Source organism: Triticum dicoccoides, chromosome 7A (assembly GCF_002162155.2).
Source record: "Triticum dicoccoides isolate Atlit2015 ecotype Zavitan chromosome 7A, WEW_v2.0, whole genome shotgun sequence".
Lineage (NCBI taxonomy): Eukaryota > Viridiplantae > Streptophyta > Magnoliopsida > Poales > Poaceae > Triticum > Triticum dicoccoides.
This window is the reverse complement of record NC_041392.1, coordinates 125,698,555-125,724,742: the sequence shown is the minus strand read 5'-3', so window position 1 is coordinate 125,724,742 and position 26,188 is coordinate 125,698,555. Positions and strand designations below refer to the sequence as shown.

At 44.8% G+C, this 26,188-nt stretch overlaps 1 protein-coding gene across 1 annotated transcript; it reads left to right on the top strand.

The window, feature by feature from the left end:
- Nucleotides 1–1,417: 1,417 nt before the first annotated feature.
- Nucleotides 1,418–16,767, top strand: LOC119328802 (pentatricopeptide repeat-containing protein At3g18110, chloroplastic-like). The gene is made up of 7 exons (XM_037601785.1): nt 1,418–5,099; nt 5,185–5,385; nt 6,038–6,128; nt 14,331–15,063; nt 15,138–15,257; nt 15,730–15,842; nt 16,008–16,767. The coding sequence occupies exons 1-4, from the start codon at nt 1,585–1,587 to the stop codon at nt 14,865–14,867; spliced, it is 4,344 nt and encodes a 1,447-aa protein (XP_037457682.1). The 5' UTR covers nt 1,418–1,584; the 3' UTR covers nt 14,868–15,063; nt 15,138–15,257; nt 15,730–15,842; nt 16,008–16,767.
- The last annotated feature ends 9,421 nt before the right edge of the window (nt 16,768–26,188 follow it).

Here is a 26,188-nt window from a genome sequence, read left to right as displayed (position 1 = left end):
GAGCGATGCGCTCAGCCTGAAAGTACCGCCCGCCTTGGTGCGCTCGCCTGTAGCCACCCTCCTCGCCGGTTGTCCTCATCGCTGCCGGCCGTCGTCATGGTGGAAGCAAAAACAAAAGCTAGATCTAGCAAAAACAGAACATGGTGGAAGCAAAATTTGGCAAAAACAGAACATGGTGGAAGCAAAATTTGAAGCTGTTTCCAATAAAAAATTATGGTGGTGGCAAAATAATTTGCTGGATCCAAACTTCTGACGATGCATGTGCTAGCAGTCAGGGTGGCTAGATGCATCATCTCTGCGTCTCCAACTCGCCGGGTTCGAGTGCCAAGGCAACAAAAATCTTCCAGCAAAAAAATCACCCCGGGTCGAAGTCGGGTGGTTGGTTGAAGCAAAATCAAAAAAATGCTTGTAGCAAAAACAAACTTAGGTGCCAACAAAAACGACATGAGCATTTGAGAGCTCTGTATCCAAAGAAGCAAAAAATGATCTTGGTTCTAGCAAAAAAATACACCGGTTCCAGCAAAAACAAAAAAATTGGTTCAGCAAAAAATGCATCAGCAAAAAAGTGGCGACCCACTCTTACAGCTCCCCCGGTAGCCGGTTGCAGCTCCCGACGTTCGAACGGCATTGGATACAACACTCCTTGCTGCTGGATGTAGCTTCCCCGACGAGGCACCGACCTTGTAGCACATACACCAGCTGGTTGCAGCAGACAGGGGCACCAATTCCAACAAAAACGAAGATGTTCATCGAAAACAAATGGGGATGGTAGCAAAAAACAAAGGGGTTGTAGCAAAACAAAATGGTGGACCGAACAAAAAAAACCCAGTTCCAGCAAAGCCCCTCGGTTCCAACACAAACTCGCCGCCGTGGCCGTGGCCGGATGCAGCTTGGCCATGGCGACCGAAGCACCTTGACTGCGACGGCCATTGAGAGGGCGTGTGTTCAGCTGCCGGCGAAGGCGGACAAGGCGACGAGCGTCACAGCCAAGGAAAGGTAGGAGCCGCACGAGCACCATGGAAGGAGCTGCTCACCGGGGGGATGGCCGTGCCATGGCTGACGAGATTGGGATTGGGAGGAGAGAGACTTGAGGGGAACCAATGGCTGTAGTGTGTTTTCAAGAGATAAGATGAAGAGGTAGGCGGTGGGTGGTCCCAGATGTTCACATAGTCACATGGAGAGAAAAACTAAAGCGAGCTACGCGGCGCGACCGGGCGAAGCTTCGGCCGGCGCGTCGTCTCCAAACGTTTTCCTTGTTTTTATGGTGAATCTTTGTAATAATAAAAATTCTACGGGTCGCCCAGCTAGCTTCAACTGGATTCATGTGTGAAAATCTAATAACGAATCAATGATGATCACAAATACTCGGAAAAAGTCGCCAGCCACTTCAGTTTAGCTTGCCCGGCCAAATATCTTCTTCCTTCTTCGTTACCCGCTCAAACTGCCAACGTTATCGCGACCAGTGGCGGAGCGGGCGTTCCACTCCACTCTCCTCCGTCCGGCCCCGGCGCCCGCGGCGACCACACCTGCGACTCCGCCGCCACCTCCATGCGCGCCTGACCCCCCCACTCCCTCTCGGACCCGATGCCTCTCATGGCCATCTCCTCCCCACTACCCTTCTCCTTCCCCCTCCCCTCCGCGCACCACCCCCGTCGCGCCACCGCCGGGGCCACAGCAGCGCCCTCCGCCACCGCCAGCGACGACTTCGACTACCCCCTCGCCGACCCCTCCGTCCGCTGGCCCAGCCTCCGCTTCCCGCACCTCCCCGCGCCCCGCTTCCCCGCCGCCGACGCCGCCCCTCCCGCCCCGGCGAGGCCGGAGCCCGCGAAGGACGACTCAACCGCGCCCTCCGCCTCCGGCCCCTCGGCCGTCGCCGTCGCCGTCGAGCCGCTGGACGCGCGGGCCCACCGCGGGAGGCTGAAGAAGCTGAGCAAGGTCGCGCTGCGCCGGGCGCGGGACTGGCGGGAGCGCGTCTCGGACCTGGCGGACCGCCTCCTGGCGCTGCCCCCCGGCGCGCCCGTCGCGGAGGTGCTCGACGGCGCGTGGGTGTCCCCCGACGAGCTTGCCTACGTCGTGCGCGCCGTGGGCGCGGCCTCCTGGCGGCGCGCGCTCGACGCCTTCGAGTGGCTCGCGGCGAGCGGCGACGGGAGCCCGGGCCCCCGCGTCGTCGCCGTCGTGCTCGGGGTCCTCGGCCGCGCTCGCCAGGACGGGCTCGCGGAGGAGGTCTTCCTCCGCTTCGTCGGGGAGGGCGCCACCGTGCAGGTGTTCAACGCCATGATGGGCGTGTACGCCCGCTCCGGCCGCTTCGACGACGTCCGGCAGCTGCTTGACGCAATGCGCGGCCAGGGTATCGAGCCAGACCTTGTCAGCTTCAACACTCTGATCAACGCCAGCGCCAAGTCCGGATGCTTAGCCCCTGGCGCCGCCTTTGATCTCCTGCACGAAGTCCGGCAAGCTGGGCTCAGGCCGGACGTTATCACTTACAACACCCTGATCAGTGCTTGCTCGCAAGGTTCCATTTTAGACGATGCAGTGGCAGTGTTCAAAGAGATGATTGATTCAGAGTGTCGGCCAGACTTGTGGACGTACAATGCCATGGTGTCAGTTCATGGCCGGTGTGGGACGGCACGGGAGGCTGAGCAGATGTTCATGGAGCTGCTAGACAAGGGTTTCAAGCCGGATGCAGTTACCTATAATTCTCTCCTTCATGCTTTTGCGAAGGAAGGAGACGTCGACGCGGTGGAGCGTGTGTGTGAGGAGTTGGTTAAGGCTGGGTTCAGGAAGGATGGAATTACTTATAATACCATGATTCATATGTATGGGAAAATGGGCAGGCTTGACCTGGCACTTGGTCTGTATGATGAGATGAGAGCCATAGGTTGCACTCCAGATGCTGTGACTTACACTGTCTTGATTGATTCTCTGGGGAAGGTGGATAGGATTTCTGATGCAGGGAAGGTGCTGGAGGAAATGGTAGATGCAGGGTTAAAGCCAACCCTGGTAACCTTCAGTGCTTTGATATGTGCATATGCCAAAGGTGGGAGGCGGGACGAGGCGGAGCAGACATTTGATCGCATGGTTGCATCAGGTGTCAAACCCGATCGTTTAGCCTATTTGGTTATGCTGGACATTATCGCAAGGTCTGGTGAGACAAAAAAGCTGATGCTCCTGTATCAGACAATGATGAAGGATGGTTATATGCCAGATGACACCTTGTATCAGGTTATGCTTGTTGCACTTGCAAAAGGAAATAAACACGAGGAGATTGAAGGAGTTGTCCAAGACATGGAGGTTGTTTGTCAAATGGATAGGCAACTGGTATACAGTGTACTCATCAAGGCGGGTTGCATTTCTCAGGGTGCTAAGCTGTTAAAGAAGGCATGCCTACAAGGACATGAGCCTGACAGTAAGAGTTTACTATCCATTTTGGATGATTATGAAACAATGGGAAAGCATGAAGAAGGCCTCTCCTTGCTTCAATGCATCCGGGAGAATGTCCCCAGCTCCCATAACTTGATATCTGAATGTTCCATCATGCTTATGTGCAAAAACCAGAAGATTGCTGCTGCCCTTCAAGAGTACAGCAGTATGCAGACATTAAAATGTGGATCTTTTGGTCAAGATCGTAACTTGTATGAGTGCTTGATTACATGCCTTGAAGAGGCTGAATTCTTGCCAGAAGCTTCTCAGGTGTTCTGCGACATGCAGTTTATTGGCATAGAGCCTTCCCAGAAGATATATGAGAGTATGATCTCTACATATTGTAAATTGGGCTTCCCAGAAACAGCTCGCCAATTGATGGATGAAGCTGTACAGTCTGGTGTTTGGCTAAATACTCTTTCATCTAGAGTAACCATAATCAAAGCATATGGGAAGACAAAACTGTGGCAGCATGCGGAAAATTTCGTGAAAGGACTGAATCAAGAGGCAGGTGTTGACAGGCGAATTTGGAATGCGTTGATACATGCCTATGCCGAGAGTGGCCTTTATGAGCAAGCAAGGGCAGTCTTTGACGTTATGATTAAAAAGGGCCCTCTACCAACTGTTGATTCAATTAATGGAATGATGAGAGCATTGATTACTGATGGCAGGCTAGATGAGTTGTTTGTGGTTGTTCAGGAGCTTCAAGATATGGGTTTCAAGATCAGCAAAAGCACAGTAATCCTTATGCTTGAAGCTTTTGCAAAAGCTGGGGATGTTTTCGAGGTAATGAAAATATATAATGGAATGAAGGAAGCAGGATACCTGCCAAACATGCACATCTACAGAAGTATGATTTCCTTGCTCTGCCGTAATAAACGATTCAGGGATGTTGAATTGATGGTTGCGGAGATGGAGGCAGCAGGATTCAAGCCAGATCTAGTCATACTTAATACCCTTCTTTTGATGTATACTGGGAACAGAGACTTTGATAAGACAGTAAAAGTATACCATAGTATTTTGGAAGCTGGCCTAGAGCCTGATGAAGATACGTATAATACACTGATAGTCATGTACAGTAGAAACTTGAGGCCTGAAGAAGGTTTTACTCTCTTGAATGAGATGGGTAAACGAGGTTTGACACCCAGGTTAGAATCCTATAAAAGCTTGCTTGTAGCATCTGGAAAAGCAAAACTATGGGAGCAAGGTGAACAGCTTTTTGAGGAAATAAGGTCAAAGGGTTATCGATTAAATCGATCTTTATATCACGTAATGATGAAGATGTACAGAGATGCCTGCAACCATTCCAAAGCCGAGCAACTACTAGCAGCAATGAAAGAAGACGGCATCGAACCGACAATTGCCACTATGCACATCCTCATGACTTCTTATGGAACTGCGGGGCACCCAGTTGAAGCTGAGAAAGTGCTGAACAGCTTGAAATCTTCCAGTTTGGAAGTCAGCAGTTTACCATACAGCACTGTTTTTGACGCTTACTTGAAAAATGGTGACTACAATCTTGCAATCACAAAGTTGTTGGAAATGAAAAGAGATGGTATAAAACCAGATCATCAAGTTTGGACATGTTTCATCAGAGCCGCTAGTTTGTGTGAGCGGACTGATGATGCCGTTCTTCTCCTAAACTCGTTACAGGATTGTGGATTTGACCTTCCTATTAGGTTGACGCCATACTTGACTATGTTCAAAATGATGGGGCATACTTCACAGGCAAAATTTGGCTATAACTTCTTGCATCTTTTGCAGGCTCGTGACTGAGAGGACTCCATCCCTGTTAACTGAGGTTGACAGTTTTCTACAAGAACTTGAGACACTAGAAGATTCTGCTGCTCTGAATTTTGTAAATGCACTAGAAGACCTGTTGTGGGCATTTGAGCGTCGAGCAACTGCTACATACATTTTCCAGTTGGCAGTAAATAGAAGCATATACCGTCACAGTATCTTTCGGTATTTACATCAATCTTTAACTCTGGATTCTTATTTTTGTTGTTAGAAGCTGTACTTAACTTTCTGCGTTGAAATATGCATTTCATGTACTTTATTTTTCACCAAAATAAGTGGGTCACACACTGATAGTTCTTGTCCAGATATACACAAGAAAAAGAAAGAAACGATAGATAGTTACAGACAGCAACTTTGTGGATAGCATTCAAAAGCTGTTCAGATAAGTAGATCTAGTCTCATAATATTTAAAATCTTTCATCAGAACTGTTGGTTTAAGATATACGCTAATGAACAGTAAGTTGCCATAATGTTTGGGCATGCTGTCCCTAGAGACTAAGCTTCGTCCCAAAGAGCCAGTCTCCTAATAGATACTATATTTGTACGCTCGATGCTACAAAGTTGAGACGTGCGAACAATATGGTCTGGTCTAACTTTTGTTTTTGTTTCATCTGTTTGTGAAGTTCTTATGACAGTAGGTCTTATCTTGTCGACATTTTTTTACTTATCCATATGTTTTGTTTATTGGTAGAAATTAGCCAAAACTTTTGGACGACATGATCTTATTGCCTTATGGTACAAGTATATGAAAAGTCCAAAGTGGCATTATTAAATATATTCTTACTGTATCAATTTTTTTTCCATATGAATGATTCAGGGTGATAGAAAAAGACTGGGGAGCTGACTTCCGGAAGTTGTCTGCTGGGGCTGCACTTGTCGCTCTAACATTATGGCTTGATCAAATGCAAGTAGGTGCTCTTAACAATGTTATTTGCAGTTTCATGTGCTAGCTAGTGAACTCAGAGTTTTAATTCCTAGAGTTTGGTTAAAAGAACCACTTTTTTCGAAAAGGGAGGACTCCCCGGCCTCTGCATCAGAATGATGCATACGGCCATCTTATTAACCAAATGAAGCAGTGCCAACATGGTTCCAAGGTCTCCAAAAGTAATAGAAAAGCAAAGAAAGCTCACACAGAGCCAAAAAGGGCTAGAAACACCAACTAGCCATGAAAAGACGCCACAACCGGCTGGCTAAAACTAGATAGGTAAACTAAATGCCTATCCTATTACATGACCGCCATCCAAACCGGTTGAAGATATCCCGAGCTACCATCTCCTAGCGGAAAGATCCAGTAACCAAATGCTCCCTGGCCTCCGTCGGGGTGAGTAGCGACCACGAACGGATCAGTGCCGTAGTTCGGAATATAACCTGCAAAAAATGGATATATGATATTCTGTTAAAAACCAAATCATTTCTGCAAGTCCAGATAGTCCACAACAAAGCGCAAACTCCAACCCGAATGTGTCTCGCTAATGCAGGCTCAATCCCATTAAGCCATGTCCCAAATAACGCGTTAACAGAATTCGGTGGATTGATATTAAAAGCAATGTGGACCGTCTGCCAAAGTACTTTGGCCAACGGGCAATCAAAAAAGAGGTGTTTGATTATCTCATCCCGATCACAGAAACTACACCTAGTAGGTCCTGTCCAATTACGCTTTATCAAGTTGTCCTTGGTTAAAATAACTTGTTTATGGACAAACCACATAAACACTTTTATTTTCAAAGGAACTTTGACATCCCAAACATGCTTGGAGGTAGGAATGAAGTTCGAATTAATAACATCAATATACATTGATTTAACAGTGAATACTCCAGACTTAGTCAATTTCCAGCGTAATTCATCGGGTTGTTGAGAAAGCTGGACCTCCATCAGTCTCCTAACTAGACGGAGCCATTCTTCCCAACGATTGCCCACTAGCGTCCGTCGGAACTGAATATTAAGGGGGATAGATTGAAATACCGATGCGGCGAACACCTCACGTCGTTGAACAATACGGTACAAAGACGGATATTGGATGGCCAAGGGTGTCTCGCCGAGCCAAGTATCCTCCCAGAAACGTGTACTAGTGCCGTTTCCAATAACAAACTTCATCCTATTAAACAAAGATTGTTTGACTTTCATCAGACCTTTCCAGAAAGGTGAATCGGTCGGCCTGACTGTAACCTGGGACAAAGTTTTTGTCTGAAGGTACTTGCTGCGAAGGATTTGAGCCCACGTGGCATCATTCTCCGTTGAGAGCTTCCACAGCCACTTGCTAAGAAGGCATCTGTTCTTAACTTCTAGATTCTCAATACAGAGACCCCCTTGGTCTTTCGGTCTACAGATGATATCCCATTTAGCAAGCCGATATTTTCTTTTAAGCTCGTCACCCTGCCAAAAGAAACGCGGTCGATAGAAGTCCAGTCTCTTCCTAACACCAACTGGGACCTCAAAGAACGATAGGAGAAACATAGGCATCCTCGTGAGCACCGAATTTATCAGGATTAATCGGCCTCCGTATGACATGAGCTTACCCTTCTAGCAACTCAGTTTCTTCTCAAATCGGTCCTCGATGCACTTCCACTCTCTGTTTGTCAGCCTACGATGGTGGATTGGAATACCTAGGTAAGAGAAGGGTAACTCTCCCAACTCGCACCCAAACAATTGCCTATAAGCCTCCTGTTCGTCTTTGGCTCTACCAAAACAGAACAGCTCGCTCTTATGAAAGTTAATCTTTAACCCGGTCAATTGTTCAAATAGGCATAACACAAGCTTCATATTTCTCGCCTTGGCCAAGTCATGCTCCATAAAGATAATTGTATCATCAGCGTACTGAAGGATGGATACACCTCCATCAACAAGATGAGGTACCAATCCACCTACTTGACCATTTTCCTTAGCCCTTCCTATCAAAATTGCTAACATATCCACCATAATGTTAAACAGGATAGGGGACATCGGATCTCCTTGTCTTAGGCCTTTATGTGTCTGGAAGTAATGACCTATGTCATCATTAACTTTAATTCCCACACTACCTTTTTGCGTAAATGATTCAACCTGTCGGCGCCAGGCTTCATCAAAACCTTTCATACGCAATGACTGTTGGAGGAATGGCCATTTGACCTTATCGTACGCTTTCTCGAAATCCACCTTAAAAATTACTCCATCTAAATTTTTGGAATGGATTTCATGGAGCATTTCATGCAGGACGACCACCCCTTCAAGGATATTTCTGTCCGGCATGAAAGCAGTTTGGGACTGTTGCACCACAGAATGCGCAATCTGTGTGAGCCTATTAGTCCCGACCTTGGTGAAAATTTTGAAACTAACATTGAGGAGGCAGATCGGCCTGAATTGCTCAATTCTCACAGCATCCGTCTTCTTAGGAAGCAGTGTGATAGTTCCAAAATTCAAGTGAAATAAGTGAAGCTGTCCAGAGAGGCAAGGCGATGGGCCCTGATTGTATCCCCATTGAGGTGTGGAAAGGTCTCGGGGACATAGCGATAGTATGGCTAACCAAGCTTTTCAACCTCATTTTTCAGGCAAACAAGATGCCAGAAGAATGGAGACGGAGTATATTAGTACCAATCTTCAAGAACAAGGGGGATGTTCAGAGTTGTACTAATTACCGTGGAATTAAGCTGATGAGCCATACAATGAAGCTATGGGAGAGAGTCATTGAGCACTGCTTAAGAAGAATGACAAGCGTGACCAAAAATCAGTTTGGTTTCATGCCTGGGAGGTCGACCATGGAAGCCATTTTCTTGGTACGACAACTTATGGAGAGATATAGGGAGCAAAAGAAGGACTTGCATATGGTGTTCATTGACTTGGAGAAGGCCTATGATAAGATACCGCGGAATGTCATGTGGTGGGCCTTGGAGAAACACAAAGTCCCAGCAAAGTACATTACCCTCATCAAGGACATGTACGATAATGTTGTGACAAGTGTTCGAACAAGTGATGTCGACACTGATGACTTCCCGATTAAGATAGGACTGCATCAGGGGTCAGCTTTGAGCCCTTATCTTTTTGCATTGGTGATGGATGAGGTCACAAGGGATATACAAGGAGATATCCCATGGTGTATGCTCTTTGCGGATGATGTGGTGCTAGTTGACGATAGTCGGACGAGGGTAAATAGGAAGTTAGAGTTATGGAGACAAACCTTGGAATCGAAAGGGTTTAGGCTTAGTAGAACTAAAACCGAGTACATGATGTGCGGTTTCAGTACTACTAGGTGTGAGGAGGTTAGCCTTGATGGCCAAGTGGTACCTCAGAAGGACACCTTTCGGTATTTGGGGTCAATGCTGCAGGAGGATGGGGGTATTGATGAAGATGTGAACCATCGAATCAAAGCCGGATGGATGAAGTGGCGCCAAGCTTCTGGCATTCTCTGTGACAAGAGAGTGCCACAAAAGCTAAAAGGCAAGTTCTACAGGACGGCGGTTCGACCCGCAATGTTGTATGGCGCTGAGTGTTGGCCGACTAAAAGGCGACATGTTCAACAGTTAGGTGTGGCGGAGATGCGTATGTTGAGATGGATGTGTGGCCACAGGAGGAAGGATCGAGTCCGGAATGATGATATACGAGATAGAGTTGGGGTAGCACTAATTGAAGAGAAGCTTGTCCAACATCGTCTGAGATGGTTTGGGCATATTCAGCGCAGGCCTCCAGAAGCTCCGGTGCATAGTGGACGGCTAAAGCGTGCGGAGAATGTCAAGAGAGGGCGGGGTAGACCGAATTTGACATGGGAGGAGTCCGTTAAGAGAGACCTAAAGGATTGGAGTATCACCAAAGAGCTAGCTATGGACAGGGGTGCGTGGAAGCTTGCTATCCATGTGCCAGAGCCATGAGTTGGTTGCGAGATCTTATGGGTTTCACCTCTAGCCTACCCCAACTTGTTTGGGACTAAAGGCTTTGTTGTTGTTGTTTGTTGTTGTTGTTGTCCAGAGAACAGATCATGGAACATAGGTAGCAAATCCCCGTTAATAATGTGCCAGCACTTTTTATAGAACTCGGCCGGGAATCCATCCGGTCCGGGAGCCTTATTGTTTTTCATCTGTGCAATATCATCAAACACCTCCTTCTCTGAGAACAGGGCAACCAGAATATCATTTTCGGCAGCCGATAGCTGAGGCACATCCTCAGTCCTGGACTCGTCGAGGGACACACAATTATCCTCCGGAGGTCCAAATAACTGCTTATAATACTCGGTAATATATGTTTTTAGGTTATCCTGTCCTAAAATAGTGCCCTCATCTTGTTCAAGCTGAAAGATACGCTTCTTTCTGTGCTTACCATTAGCTATCAAATGAAAGAATTGAGTATTCGCGTCCCCTTGGACCACTTTGCAGACTTTAGCACGCAAGGCCCACTTCAATTCTTCTTCGCGGAGCAGTTCTTTCAACCTCTTCTCCGCCTCAGTTTTAACCTGAAGCTCAGCTGGCAGTAAAATCGTGGATTCGGCCTTTATGTCCAGGGCCTGTATAAGAGAAAGGAGTCTATCCTTTTCAATCTTATACACACCACTGAGGTGCTTAGCCCAACCCCGTAAGAAACTTCTCAAATGCCTAATCTTATTCTGCCAATGCTCGATCGCAGTCGTGCCTCCTGCACCTCTATCCCATTCCCTGGCAATCAAGTCTAAGAACCCCTCGCGTTCGAACCATGACATCTCGAAAGAAAAGGTGTTCTTGTTACCCACGTGGTTCGGCTCACCTGAGTCCACGAACAAGGGTGTGTGATCGGATATTCCCCTCGAGAGAGCTTGCACCGTAACCAGAGGGAACTTTTGTTCCCACTCCACACTCGCGAGAACTCGATCAAGTTTTTCATAAGTTGGGTTTGGCAGAGCATTAGCCCAGGTAAACTTTCTACCAGAAAGCTCTATCTCCCTCAGATCCAAGCTTTCAATAATGGTACTGAACATAAACGACCATCTGCCGTCAAAGTTATCATTGTTCTTCTCCTCTCTCCTCCTAATGATATTGAAATCACCTCCAACTAAAATTGGAAGCTGTTCTGACCCACAAATTCGAACAAGGTCCGCCAGAAACTCCGGTTTAAGCTCGGGCTGTGCGGCACCATAAACCGCCACCAAAGCCCAGTTGAAACCATCTATCTTAGACCTGACTCGAAACTTCACCGTGAAGTTGCCCATCATTACACTTCAGACTTCAAGCGAATCGCATCTCACACCGAGTAAGATACCACCCGATCTTCCTCGCGGAGGGAGGCAATGCCAATCGAAATCAATACCACCCACAAGAGAAGAAAGAAACTGGGGCGCAAAGTTTTCTCTACCAGTCTCCGATAGAGCAATGAAATCTAACCGCTGCTCTAAAGATGCCTCAGCAAGGAACCTTCTTTTAGCCAAGTCCTTCAGACCTTTGCTATTCCAAAAGATTCCTTTCATATTTCATCATGGAATTTTTTAGTGATTCGAATCCTAGCACTCCTACGAACTGCGGAATCGGATAGATCTTCCGTTTCCACTTACGCTTTGGTTTACTAGGCTCTGACGCTCGGTCCTCATAACCGGGTTCACTTATACTACCAACATCATTCTCTAGGGGTACATCATCGTCCTCAGACTCATGATTGGGGGGTGCTAGATCCGCACACAGATTATCGAGCACTCTAACCCCTTACGCATCAATCTCATCATCATTCATTGGTTTAACCGCCGCAAGATTATGAATAGTCTTTAAGGCACGTTCCGCCTCCAAATCTAACCGATCATTCATCGAATTGGTAGTCTCACTATCCGTAGCACCTAGTGAAACTCCTATTTGGTTTGCATTATTTATAATCTCCTCATTAGAAAAATGCAATAAAGAATTAGATATGTTGATGAACATACCAGAAGATAATGCAGCCTCCTGAAGCTTGGCCGCCCTCATAGCGCACCGCTGCTGCATATCATCCACCTCCGGGAGCTCGTGGATGCGAGCACTCATCCGTCTCCCCGTCGAGATGGGGTCCGGGATCCCGCCAAAAGCGACAACCTCCTCCCTAGTAAAGCCTGGCGCTGAGTCCCTCAAAGGGTCAACAGAGGTTACCAGAGAAGGCGGCTGCGGGCTCCCAAGCCCCTCAGACAGGTGCCCCACGCCGGGGTCCACGGCCACGGGTACGAACGGAGAGGGGATGACGGGGGCCGCCTGCCCGCGCCCTCCTCCCGCCCCACCCGCCGGCACAGACGGAAGAGCCATCGGCGAAGGAGAGACGGTCCTACTGACGACGGTCCTACTGACCGCCGGGGAAGGAGGAGCCAGGGCCTCCTGCCCCAGCCCCCCCCCCAACGCAGCTGCTGGCGCGGGTGTCGCCGCCACCACCGGAGTAGCAGGAGCCGAGGCCGCCTGCCTCGGGCTCCCTCCCCCGGCGCTGGCCGACCCCAACGTGACCGACGTCGGGATATGGAGGGGAGACGTCAAGGCCTCCTGCCCCGAACCCCCTCCCCCCAACACCAGCTCACAAGCAGCAATCTGCACCGGAGCCTCGACCACAAGAGGAGGAAGGGAAAGAGAAGCAACCTCCGGCTCCCCCACCCCAACTCCATCCAGAGTCCTCGCCGATGAGGCCCTGACCAAGCGTCCAGGCACAGAACCGCCAGCCCCCTCAAACTCCAACAGAGGAAGCGTGCGCTCAAACATATCATCAGAGTCTACCCGGTCACTCCAAAGTCTGGGAAGCGCTGATGCTGGCTGACCCGAACCGCAACGAAGTCATAGGCACCGATGGCGATGCTGCCGGCTCAACCCCGGTCCCATCCCCGGGCAACTGAGCATTTGGGCGAGAGCCGTTAGACCCCTCTCGTGTGGACTCATCAGTTTGTGCCCCATTGGCTCCCGCACCGCCGTCACCCTCGTGCATATCAACATCATTCCCATTAACCGCATCAGCAAACAGCTCAGTGTCCTCAAACTCAATCTCGAGCGGGAACACCTCTCCCCTATAAGTCCAGTTGACCACATCAGGCACGAACTCAATATCCAGAATACTGACTAAAAGCCGGGCCACCCCATGAGCCCGGGTAAAAGCCATATCAACTCTCTCCGTCTTCCCAACCATCATACCCAAACTGGCCACAACTCGAACATCCTGCAAAGGCTTAGACGGGGCCCCTACAAACCGCAACCAGACCTGCGTAAGCGGCTCCACTAGATTTTGTTATTCCAGCTATGGTGACGGGTGTATAACCATTCTTTCTACAAAGTCCACATTTAAGTTTAAAAAAAGTTAATAAATAGAGGAAGACACCAACGTAAAGTGACATGTTCGCATATTTACTAGACAATAGTAAAATTTGGTCTCATGCATCATTTACCCAAAAAGGGTTTCCCCTCGCTTTGTATACAAAGCAACCAACCGAGACAACCAACGATAGGTGCTGGGGTGGAAGCAGCACAGTCATGCCCAAAAGAAATGAAAGAGAAAATACAAGAGGAACAAATGCCGACAATGGCGGATCGACAAAAAACGAAGAAGCCTCGTGGCACAGTCATGCATCATTTGTGTTAACGTTACCACTTACCATGACTTTGGACAGTAAGGTTGTTGGTCTCACTGAGATCCTGCTAGCTTAACAGATTCACTAAATTAGCATGTGTCTACTTTATGCCCTAATACCGGCGATATGCCAATATTCCCTTTATAGGTGCTCATATGAATATGAAATTAATTATATTGCAGTGAAGATGAAAAATGTGCTAAATTCAGGTTTATGTATCTCACTTTTTAGTGCATGTGCACTACTGATGATTTCTATTTGTAACTTCTTTGACATTTTATGCAGTTTTTCATGTTGTGTGTCATTACAGTAAAGTTAATGAATAACTTTCCTTTCTTTGTTCCAGCAGCTCTCGGCACAAATTTAGACCCTTTGTTTACTGATAGAGGGCACAAATTTAATTGAAAAATCACGAAAACAACTCAGAACCCCTAAAGAGACATTCTTACAGTTGCAACATCCCGATATAATTTCACCCCGTCTCCTTTTGCTTTAGTCCTAAATTCTTAATATGGACATTCTTTCGTTAAAATTGTTTAAGCAGTTGTTGATTCCTTAACTCTTAACTCCTCTATCTGATCATTAACATGCCATCTGATCTCCATTTTTAATGCAGGATGCTTCACTGCAGGGTTCACCAGAATCCCCCAAATCTATTGTACTGGTCACAGGGGAGGGGGAATATAACATGGTATCCTTGCGTAAGACGATCAGAGCGTACCTTTTGGAAATGGGCTCCCCTTTCTTGCCATGTAGAGCTCGAACAGGTCGCTTTGTGGCGAAGTTTTACTCTCTTAAGATGTGGCTGAAAGATTCTCCTTTCTGCATGGATCTTGAGTTGAAAGACGCTCCAGCTCTTCCTAAAATGAACTCAATGAAGCTCACTGAAGGGTACTTCATGAGAGCTGGTCTTGTATCAACATTCAAAGATATACACGAGCAACTTGGGGAAGTACGGCCAAAGAAATTCTCCAGATTAGCTATGTTGTCAGAAGAAAGCAGGGCCAAATTTATTAAAGCTGATATAAAAGGAAGGAAACACAAACTGGAGAGAATGAAAGAAAAGGGGCTTGTCATACCAAGAAAATCTAAAAAAGGACCACGGAGAGCAAAATTTGTTAGAGAACAAAGCACGCAGGAGGTTTTGAAGTAGTGTTTGTTTTGCTTCATCACGACATTTGGACAAACGGCACTGTGGCATTAACATGAATATTCTTAATGGGAGAAGACGAAAAGGGAATGGTGAAAATACTGTGATGCTGATCGGTCAAGGTATGAGTGTGATCGAACAAAAGATGGGATGCATTAGCTTCCAGGTTAATTTGTCACAGCCTATCAAGTTCATACTGGTAAATGGTTTATCATCTCTTCTGTAATATTTGACCTACAAGTTTATGATTTGATACAGTACTTCTCTTTGCAGAGATGAACAAGTGTTGGAGATGGGATGTTTCACTCAGCATGACATCATCATGGGACACTGTAATTCAAAACAATGCCCTTATCCACGCCGTACTTGGAGTAACCTTTACAACTGTTTAAGGTAGTCATACTGAATCCAAACATTGAATTTTGTTTTATGCATTGACCCAGACTGGCAGAAAAGGGCTGCTTTATATGATTCCACTGCTTCATTTGATAGTCATTATGCTTCATTTGATAGTTTGGTGACTGGTGGAATGATTAGTTTCAACCCGACTTCTATAATTCCACTGCTCTGTACTCCCTGCGTTCCAAAATACTTGTCATGGTTTTAGTTCAAATTTTGAAATGTATGAGTAACTTTTAAGATCCTTTCAGAACCTATATGAAAATGCTTCCATCTTAACAATGTTCTGAAACCACCAGGACTTGACGGTACTTACCAAAGCATAACTAAATATTCAATGCGCACACTTGTTCTGAAACTGGAATTCTTTGTACTGTTCGAACATGACTGAACTAATTAGTCTGAAACTCTGAATGCACTTCTGTTTGACACATTTCACCCACTGTAAACTTCCCAATTGCCGCAGGAGAATTTCCCTGAATCGGAGCTCTTAATGTTCCTCTCGATACCAAAGAAGCCGACTCCGAGCGAGGGAAACATACCACACGAGCCAGCCATGGCGCTCTTCCGTCTTCTTGGGTAAGGATGCTCTACCTGTAGTTGAACTGTCTGAGTAAACAAGTCCTTCCGGTTCCGGTTCCAGTTCCAGAAGTTGTATCGCACAATTGAGCACCTGGGACTGGGAAGCAGCGTTGCTAATTGCTATTGACTCGCATTGCCTCTTCCTCCTTCTGCATGTTGCAGATCTAGACATATGCAGAACGTTTTTGGAACGAGGCGCTTCTCTGGTTTGATCTTCGACTCCCCCGACCACATCCAGATTCATGGGCAAGAGATATTCTCTGTGACCCCCACTTTTCGGATGGAGATAGGCCCAAGATTATTACGATCATGTGGTCTATTTGGCACTCTAGGAACAAACTGAAGCATGAGGAGGGGGGATCCGATCCGACTAACTGCATGCGCATGACCAGAGAAGCCCTTGCGCTTCTTGAACTCCCACTATAAAGCAAGCTAAGCCGGCCTAGTTAAAATCAACACAGATGGTGCTATATCATTTGATTCTAATAGAGCCGGTGCAGGTGGAGTGGCTCGATCTAGTGCTGCTCTTATGGGTGCATGGCGCAAACCATATGTGGGTATCAGTGATCCTCTCATCGCTGAAGCAAAGGCGCTGTGTGATGGTGTCATCTTTGCCAAACTTCATGGATACAAAGCATGCGATAATGGAGGTGGACTGCTGGAACACTCGCCACAGTTCTCGAGTCGATTGTGGCTCCTATCTTGTTGAAATTGGAGAGCTAGTTCATGATTTTTCTTTTTTTGTAATCCAGCATGTAAATCGATCAGCTAAGGTACCAGCACATCTTTGAGCCAAGCATGCTTGCACTTTGAACGTGACTGATAGCTAGCTCTAGAACACCCCTAGCTTCCTGCGTCATGAACGTGACTGATAGCTGGCTCTAGAGCCTTGAGCATGCAAAGATGGTGCATTGCCGGGTCATGAACCTGTGTCTACTCGACATGTACTTCAAGTGTGGCAGCTCATCGGATGCCCGGTTTGTGTTTCACACGATGCGGGTGCTCGACGTGGTGTCGTGCACGACCATGATTCTCGGCTTCGGGCGGCATGGCGAGGCCATGTTATGCCCTTCAGAGAAATGATCCATGGTGGATTTAGGCCAGACAGCATCACATTCCTCGCAGCCCTTTCTGCCTGTAGCCAAGGGGGTCTCGTGGACGAAGGGCTTGCGATCTTCCACTCCATGGTCGAGGATCATTGTGTTAAGCCACAGAGGGAGCATTGTGCTTGCATTGTTGATCTGTTAGGACACACCAGCAGATTGGAAGAAGCAGAGGGATTAATCAGAGCCGTGGGGCTGGAAATCGACTCATTGGCATGGGAATCGCTTCTAGGTGCTTGTGCTTTACATGGGGAAGTCGAGCTGGGAAGGTCATGGAACTAGAACCATGGAAGCACGGCCCTTATGTTTTGCTGTCCAATATGTATGCTGAACGATGTCAATGGCGTGAAAAGGAGGTGCTGAGAGAGAGGCTCGACGGCACCAGTGTCAGGAAGGGTGCCGGTCAAAGCTGGTTCAAACTTTGAGAAGCCAGCTGAACGCTGGACCTATCGGTGTTATAGCGTGCTTAGTTACTGACAGTACACCGGATCCTTGGCGCAATGGTAGCGCGTCTGACTCCAGATCAGAAGGTTGCGTGTTCGATTCACGTTTTGCTTTTGACAACGAACTAATCTTTATTACTCCATTCCAAATTAATTTAAGTTTTAGGATTTTCCTAAGTTTTGTTGACTAACTTAATTAAATTTTGTTTTCTTTGGTAAGTCAATAAATGCTTATCAAATACTCTTTCCGGTTTATAGGGCTTATCTCAAAAATTTAGTTTTTCTATTTTATAAGGCTTAATTTGGTTGTTTCTTATCATAAATTTAGATTTCAAGATGCATTAAATCATTGCATGTAAGTATTAAGAGAAAATTGACCAATGCATGTACTTTATGCATGCATGCATTGCAATTAATGCATTCGTAAACATAATTTTTTAAGAAAAATAAAAGCATTAATTGAATGCTTTTACAGTATTCCACCACTCAACATCTACCTTGGTTGGTGAGATTTTTGAATTGTGCCCTATAAACCGGAAAGAAGAAAATAAGATCATGCACCTAATGTTTTAATTCCACATACACCAAGAACAACTAATTAACTCTAGCCAAACCTTTAACATAAATTTGCATTTATGCCCATACAAAAAGGGACAACAGGTTTTGCCCATTGGTTCAAAGAAGTATGTTAATAACCTTGGAGATGTATTACTCTTCTGAACTTGATCAGTTGGTATTACACTAGAAATGGTCGCGCGCCTTGCCGCGTTGTTTCTCTTATTGGGGATTACGGTGTTTCTCTTACATGGTAGTTACGATACTTAGGTGCATGAACCTCGACCCCAAAAACTGGCACACATCAAGATCACACATCCACGAACAAAAATACAAACTCACCCAGTTAGATAATCAAGGTATGTTTGAAGTGCGCCTCAACAAGCCCTACCAAAACTTAGACCAGAATACTGGGAACCTTTGGTTATTTCTATTGTAGCTTGGTACTTGCAAACATTTTGACAAAATAAGGCTTCCATTTGGTTTGGGGCCAAATTGCTTGTGCGACATTTGACAACAGAGTGGCTAGAGTTTAGTTTGGTTCCAAAATCCGAAGTTTCCGGGAAGAAGCCAATACAACAAACTGTAGACGGCGCCAACAATGATGGATCCCGTGGCGACTGCTTCAATACCCCGAATCTAATCTGGTCTCTTTTTTTCTTTTTGGCTTTTAGCCCACAGTGTCTTGCTTTCGACAACGAACTAATCTTTATTACTCCATTCCAAATTAATTTAAGTTTTAGGATTTTCGTAAGTTTTGTTGACTAACTTAATTAAATTTTGTTTTCTTTGGTAAGCTAATAAATGCTTATCAAATACTCTTTCCGGTTTATAGGGCTTATCTCAAAATTTTAGTTTTTCTATTTTATAAGGCTTAATTTGGTTGTTCCTCATCATAAATTTAGATTTCAAGGTGCATTAAATCATTGGATGCAAGTATAAAAAGAAAATTGACCAATGCATGTACTTTATGCATGCATGCATTGCAATTAATGCATTGGTAAACATAATTTTTTGAGGAAAATAAAAGCATTAATTGGATGCTTTTACAAACTACAAAAAGTATTTCAGCACTCACCATCTACCTTGGTTGGTGAGATTTTTGAATTGTGTCCTATAAACCGGAAAGAAGAAAATAAGATCATGCACCTAATGTTTTAATTCCACATACACCAAGAACAACTAATTAACTCTAGCCAAACCTTTAACATAAATTTGCATTTATGCCCATACAAAAAGGGACAACAGGTTTTGCCCATTGGTGAAGGAAATATGCCCTAGAGGCAATAATAATGTTATTATTTTATTTCCTTATATCATGATAAATGTTTATTATTCATGCTAGAATTGTATTATCCGGAAACATAATACTTGTGTGAATACATAGACAAACCAAACGTCACTAGTATGCCTCTACTTGACTAGCTCGTTAACCGAAGATGGTTATGTTTCCTAACCATAGACATGTGTTGTCATTTGATTAATGGGATCACATCATTAGGAGAATGATGTGATTGACATGACCCATTCCATTAGCTCAGCACCCGATCGTTTAGTATGTTGCTATTGCTTTCTTCATGACTTATACATGTTCCTATGACTATGAGATTATGCAACTCCCATTTACCGGAGGAACACTTTGTGTGCTACCAAACGTCACAACGTAACTGGGTGATTATAAAGGAGCTCTACAAGTGTCTCCAAAGGTACATGTTGTGTTGGCGTATTTCGAGATTATGATTTGTCACTCCGATTGTCGGAGAGGTATCTCTGGGCCCTCTCGGTAATGCACATCACATAAGCCTTGCAAGCATTACAACTAATGAGTTAGTTGCAAGATGATGTATTACAAAACGAGTAAAGAGACTTGCCGGTAATGAGATTGAACTAGGTATTGAGATACCGACGATCGAATCTCAGGGCAAGTAACATACCGATGACAAAGGGAACAACGTATGTTGTTATGCGGTCTGACCGATAAAGATCTTCGTAGAATATGTGGGAGCCAATATGAGCATCCAGTTTTGACATCCATTTGCCAAATTTCATGATCATAAAATGCGGCAATTGCTAACATGATTCGGACAGACTTAAGCATCGCTACGGGTGAGAAGGTCTCATCGTAGTCAATCCCTTGAACTTGCCGAAAACCTTTTGCGACAAGTTGAGCTTTGTAGACAGTAATATTACCGTCAGCGTCAGTCTTCTTCTTGAAAATCCATTTATTCTCAATTGCTTGCCGATCATTGGGCAAGTCAACCAAAGTCCATACTTTGTTCTCATACATGGATCCCATCTCAGATTTCATGGCTTCAAGTCATTTTGCGGAATCTGGGCTCACCATCGCTTCTTCATAGTTCGTAGGTTCATCATGATCTAGTAGCATGACTTCCAGAACAGGATTGCCATACCACTCTGGCGCGGATCTTACTCTGGTTGATCTACGAGGTTCAGTAGTATCTTGTTCTGAAGTTTCATGATCATTATCATTAGCTTCCTCACTAATTGGTGTAGGTGTCACAGAAACTGGTTTCTGTGATGTACTACTTTCCAATAAGGGAGCAGGTACAGTTACCTCGTCAAGTTCTACTTCCCTCCCACTCACTTCTATCAAGAGAAACTCCTTCTCTAGAAAGTTTCCGAATTTAGCAACAAAAGTCTTGCCTTCGGATCTGTGATAGAAGGTGTATCCAATAGTTTTCTTTGGATATCCTATGAAGACACATTTCTCCGATTTGGGTTCGAGCTTATTAGGTTGAAGTTTTTTCACATAAGCATCGCAGCCCCAAACTTTCAGAAACGACAACTTTGGTTTCTTGCCAAACCACAGTTCATATGACGTCGTCTCAACGGATTTTGATGGTGCCCTATTTAACGTGAATGCGGCCGTCTCTAGAGCATATCCCCAAAACGATAGCGGTAAATCAGTAAGAGACATCATAGATCGCACCATATCTAGTAAAGTACGATTACGACGTTCGGACACACCATTACGCTGTGGTGTTCCGGGTGGCGTGAGTTGCGAAACTATTCCACATTGTTTTAAATGTACACCAAACTCGTAACTCAAATATTCTCCTCCACGATCAGATCGTAGGAATTTTATTTTCTTGTTACGATGATTTTCAACTTCACTCTAAAATTCTTTGAACTTTTCAAATGTTTCAGACTTGTGTTTCATTAAGTAGATATACCCATATCTGCTTAAGTCATCTGTGAAGGTGAAAAAATAACGATATTCGCCACGAGCCTCAACATTTATCGGACCACATACATCTGTATGCTTAAGAAGAAGACTGACGCTGACGGTAATATTACTGTCTACAAAGCTCGACTTGTCGCAAAAGGTTTTCGGCAAGTTCAAGGGATTGACTACAATGAGACCTTCTCACCCGTAGCGATGCTTAAGTCTGTCCGAATCATGTTAGCAATTGCCACATTTTATGATCATGAAATTTGGCAAATGGATATCAAAACTGGATGCTCATATTGGCTCCCACATATTCTACGAAGATCTTTATCGGTCAGACCGCATAACAACATACGTTGTTCCCTTTGTCATCGTTATGTTACTTGCCCTGAGATTCGATCGTCGGTATCTCTATACCTAGTTCAATCTCGTTACCGGCAAGTCTCTTTACTCGTTTCGTAATACATCATCTTGCAACTAACTCATTAGTTGTAATGCTTGCAAGGCTTATGTGATGTGCATTACCGAGAGGGCCCAGAGATACCTCTCCGACAATCGGAGTGGCAAATCCTAATCTCGAAATACGCCAACCCAACATGTACCTTTGGAGACACCTGTAGAGCTCCTTTATAATCACCCAGTTACGTTGTGACGTTTGGTAGCACACAAAGTGTTCCTCCAGCAAATGGGAGTTGCATAATCTCATAGTCATAGGAACATGTATAAGTCATGAAGAAAGCAATAGCAACATACTAAATGATCGGGTGATAAGCTAATGGAATGGGTCATGTCAATCACATCATTCTTCTAATGATGTGATCCCATTAATCAAATGACAACACATGTCTATGGTTAGGAAACATAACCATCTTCGATTAACGAGCTAGTCAAGTAGAGGCATACTAGTGACGTTTGGTTTGTCTATGTATTCACACAAGTATTATGTTTCCGGATAATACAATTCTAGCGTGAATAATAAACATTTATCATGATATAAGGAAATAAAATAATAACATTATTATTGCCTCTAGGGCATATTTTCTTCAGTCTCCCACTTGCACTAGAGTCAATAATCTAGATTACACAGTAATGATTCTAACACCCATGGAGCTTTGGTGCTGATCATTGCTCGTGGAAGAGGCTTAGTCAACGGGTCTGCTATATTCAGATCCATATGTACCTTGCAAATCTCTATGTCTCCTACCTGGACTAAATCCCGGATGGAATTGAAGCGTCTCTTGATGTGCTTGGTTCTCTTGTGAAATCTGGATTCCTTTGCCAAGGCAATTGCACTAGTATTGTCACAAAAGATTTTCATTGGACCCGATGCACTAGGTATGACACCTAGATCGGATATGAATCCTTCATCTAGACTCCTTCGTTTGCTGCTTCCAAAGTAGCTATGTACTCCGTTTCACATGTAGATCCCGCCACAACGCTTTGTTTAGAACTGCACCAACTGACAGCTCCACCGTTTAATGTAAACACGTATCCGGTTTGCGATTTAGAATCGTCCAGATCAGTGTCAAAGCTTGCATCAACGTAACCATTTACGATGAGCTCTTTGTCACCTCCATATATGAGAAACATATCCTTAGTCCTTTTCAGGTATTTCAGGATGTTCTTGACCGCTGTCCAGTGATCCACTCCTGGATTACTTTGGTACCTCCCTGCTAGACTTATAGCAAGACACACATCAGGTCTGGTACACAGCATTGCATACATGATAGAGCCTATGACTGAAGCATATGGAACATCTTTCATTTTCTCTCTATCTTCTGCATTGGTCGGGCATTGAGTCTTACTCAATTTCACACCTTGTAACACAGGCAAGAATCCTTTCTTTGCTTGATCCATTTTAAACTTCTTCAAAATTTTGTCAAAGTATGTGCTTTGTGAAAGTCCAATTAAGCGTCTTGATCTATCTCTATAGATCTTAATGCCCAATATGTAAGCAGCTTCACCGAGGTCTTTCATTGAAAAACTCTTATTCAAGTATCCCTTTATGCTATTCAGAAATTCTATATCATTTCCGATTAGTAATATGTCATCTACATATAATATCAGAAATGCTACAGAGCTCCCACTCACTTTCTTGTAAATACATGCTTCTCCAAAAGTCTGTACAAAACCAAATGCTTTGATCACACTATCAAAGCGTTTATTCCAACTCCGAGAAGCTTGCACCAGTCCATAAATGGATCGTTGGAGCTTGCACACTTTGTTAGCTCCCTTTGGATCGACAAAACCTTCTGGTTGCATCATATACAACTCTTCTTCCAGAAATCCATTCAGGAATGCAGTTTTGACATCCATCTGCCAAATTTCATAATTATAAAATGCGGCAATTGCTAACATGATTCGGACAGACTTAAGCATCACTACGGGTGAGAAGGTCTCATCGTAGTCAATCCCTTGAACTTGTCAAAAACCTTTTGCGACAAGTCAAGCTTTGTAGACAGTAATATTACCGTCAATGTCAGTCTTCTTCTTGAAGATCCATTTATTCTCAATTGCTTGCCGATCATTGGGCAAGTCAACCAAAGTCCATACTTTGTTCTCATACATGGATCCCATCTCAGATTTCATGGCTTCAAGCCATTTTGCGGAATCTGGGCTCACCATCGCTTCTCCATAGTTCGTAGGTTCATCATGATCTAGTAGCATGATTTCCAGAATAGGATTACCGTACCACTCTGGCGCGGATCTTACTCTGGTTGATCTACGAGGTTCAGTAGTATCTTGTTCTGAAGTTTCATGATCATCATCATTAGCTTCCTCACTAATTGGTGTAGGTGTCACAGAAACTGGTTTCTGTGATGTAATACTTTCCAATAAGGGAGCAGGTACAGTTACCTCATCAAGTTCTACTTTCCTCCCACTCACTTCTTTCGAGAGAAACTCCTTCTCTAGAAAGTTTCCGAATTTAGCAACAAAAATCTTGCCTTCGGATCTGTGATAGAAGGTGTATCCAATAGTTTCCTTTGGATATCCTATGAAGACACATTTCTCCGATTTGGGTTCGAGCTTATCAGGTTGAAACTTTTTCACATAAGCATTGCAGCCCCAAACTTTCAGAAACGACAACTTTGGTTTCTTGCCAAACCACAGTTCATAAGGCGTTGTCTCAACGGATTTTGATGGTGCCCTATTTAACGTGAATGCGGCCGTCTCTAGAGCATATCCCCAAAACGATAGCGGTAAATCAGTAAGATACATCATAGATTGCACCATATCTAGTAAAGTACGATTATGATGTTCGGACACACCATTACGCTGTGGTGTTCCGGGTGGCGTGAGTTGCGAAACTATTTCGCATTGTTTCAAATGTACACCAAACTCGTAACTCAAATATTCTCCTCCACGATCAGATCGTGGGAATTTTATTTTCTTGTTACGATGATTTTCAACTTCACTCTGAAATTCTTTGAACTTTTCAAACGTTTCAGACTTATGTTTCATTAAGTAGATATACCCATATCTGCTTAAGTCATCTATGAAGGTGAGAAAATAACGATATCCGCCACGAGCATCAACATTCATCGGACCACATACATCTGTATGTATGATTTCCAACAAATTTGTTGCTCTCTCCATAGTACTGGAGAACGGTGTTTTTGTCATCTTACCCATAAGGCACGGTTCGCAAGTACCAAGTGATTCATAATCAAGTGGTTCCAAAAGTCCATCAGTATGGAGTTTCTTCATGCGCTTTACACCGATATGACCCAAACGGCAGTGCCACAAATAAGTTGCACTATCATTATCAACTCTGCATCTTTTGGCTTCAACATTATGAATATGTGTGTCACTACTATCGAGATTTAATAAGAATAGACCACTCTTTAAGGGTGCATGACCATAAAAGATATTACTCATATAAATAGAACAACCATTATTCTTTGATTTAAATCAATAACCGTCTCGCATCAAACAAGATCCAGATATAATGTTCATGCTTAACGCTGGCACCAAATAACAATTATTTAGGTCTAATACTAATCCCGAAGGTAGATGTAGAGGTAGCGTGCCGACCGCGATCACATCGACTTTGGAATCATTTCCCACGCGCATCGTCACCTCGTCCTTAGCCAATCTTCGCTTAATCCGTAGTCCCTGTTTCGAGTTGCAAATGTTAGCAACAGAACCAATATCAAATACCCAGGTGCTACTGCGAGCATTAGTAAGGTACACATCAATAACATGTATATCACATATACCTTTGTTCACCTTGCCATCCTTCTTATCCGCCAAATACTTGGGGCAGTTCCGCTTCCAGTGACCAGTCTGCTTGCAGTAGAAGCACTCAGTTTCAGGCTTAGGTCCAGGTTTGGGTTTCTTCTCTTGAGTAGCAACTTGCTTGATGTTCTTTTTGAAGTTCCCCTTCTTCTTTCCTTTGCCATTTTTCTTGAAACTAGTGGTCTTGTTGACCATCAACACTTGATGCTCCTTCTTGATTTCTACCTCCACAGCTTTCAGCATTGCGAAGAGCTCGGGAATTGTCTTATTCATCCCTTGCATATTATAGTTCATCACGAAGCTCTTGTAGCTTGGTGGCAGTGATTGGAGAATTCTGTCAATGACACAATCATCTGGAAGATTAACTCCCAATTGAACCAAGTGATTATTATACCCAGACATTTTGAGTATATGCTCACTGACAGAACTGTTCTCCTCCATCTTGCAGCTATCGAACTTATTGGAGACTTCATATCTCTTAATCCGGGCATTTGCTTGAAATATTAACTTCAACTCCTGGAACATCTCATATGCTCCATGACGTTCAAAACATCGTTGAAGTCCCGATTCTAAGCCGTAAAGCATGGCACACTGAACTATCGAGTAGTCATCAGCTTTGCTCTTCCAGACATTCATAACATCTGGTGTTGCTCCAGTAGCAGGCCTGGCACCCAGCGGTGCTTCCAGGACGTAATTCTTCTGTGCAGCAATGAGGATAATCCTCAAGTTACAGACCCAGTCCGTGTAATTGCTACCATCATCTTTCAACTTTGCTTTCTCAAGGAACGCATTAAAATTCAACGGAACAACAGC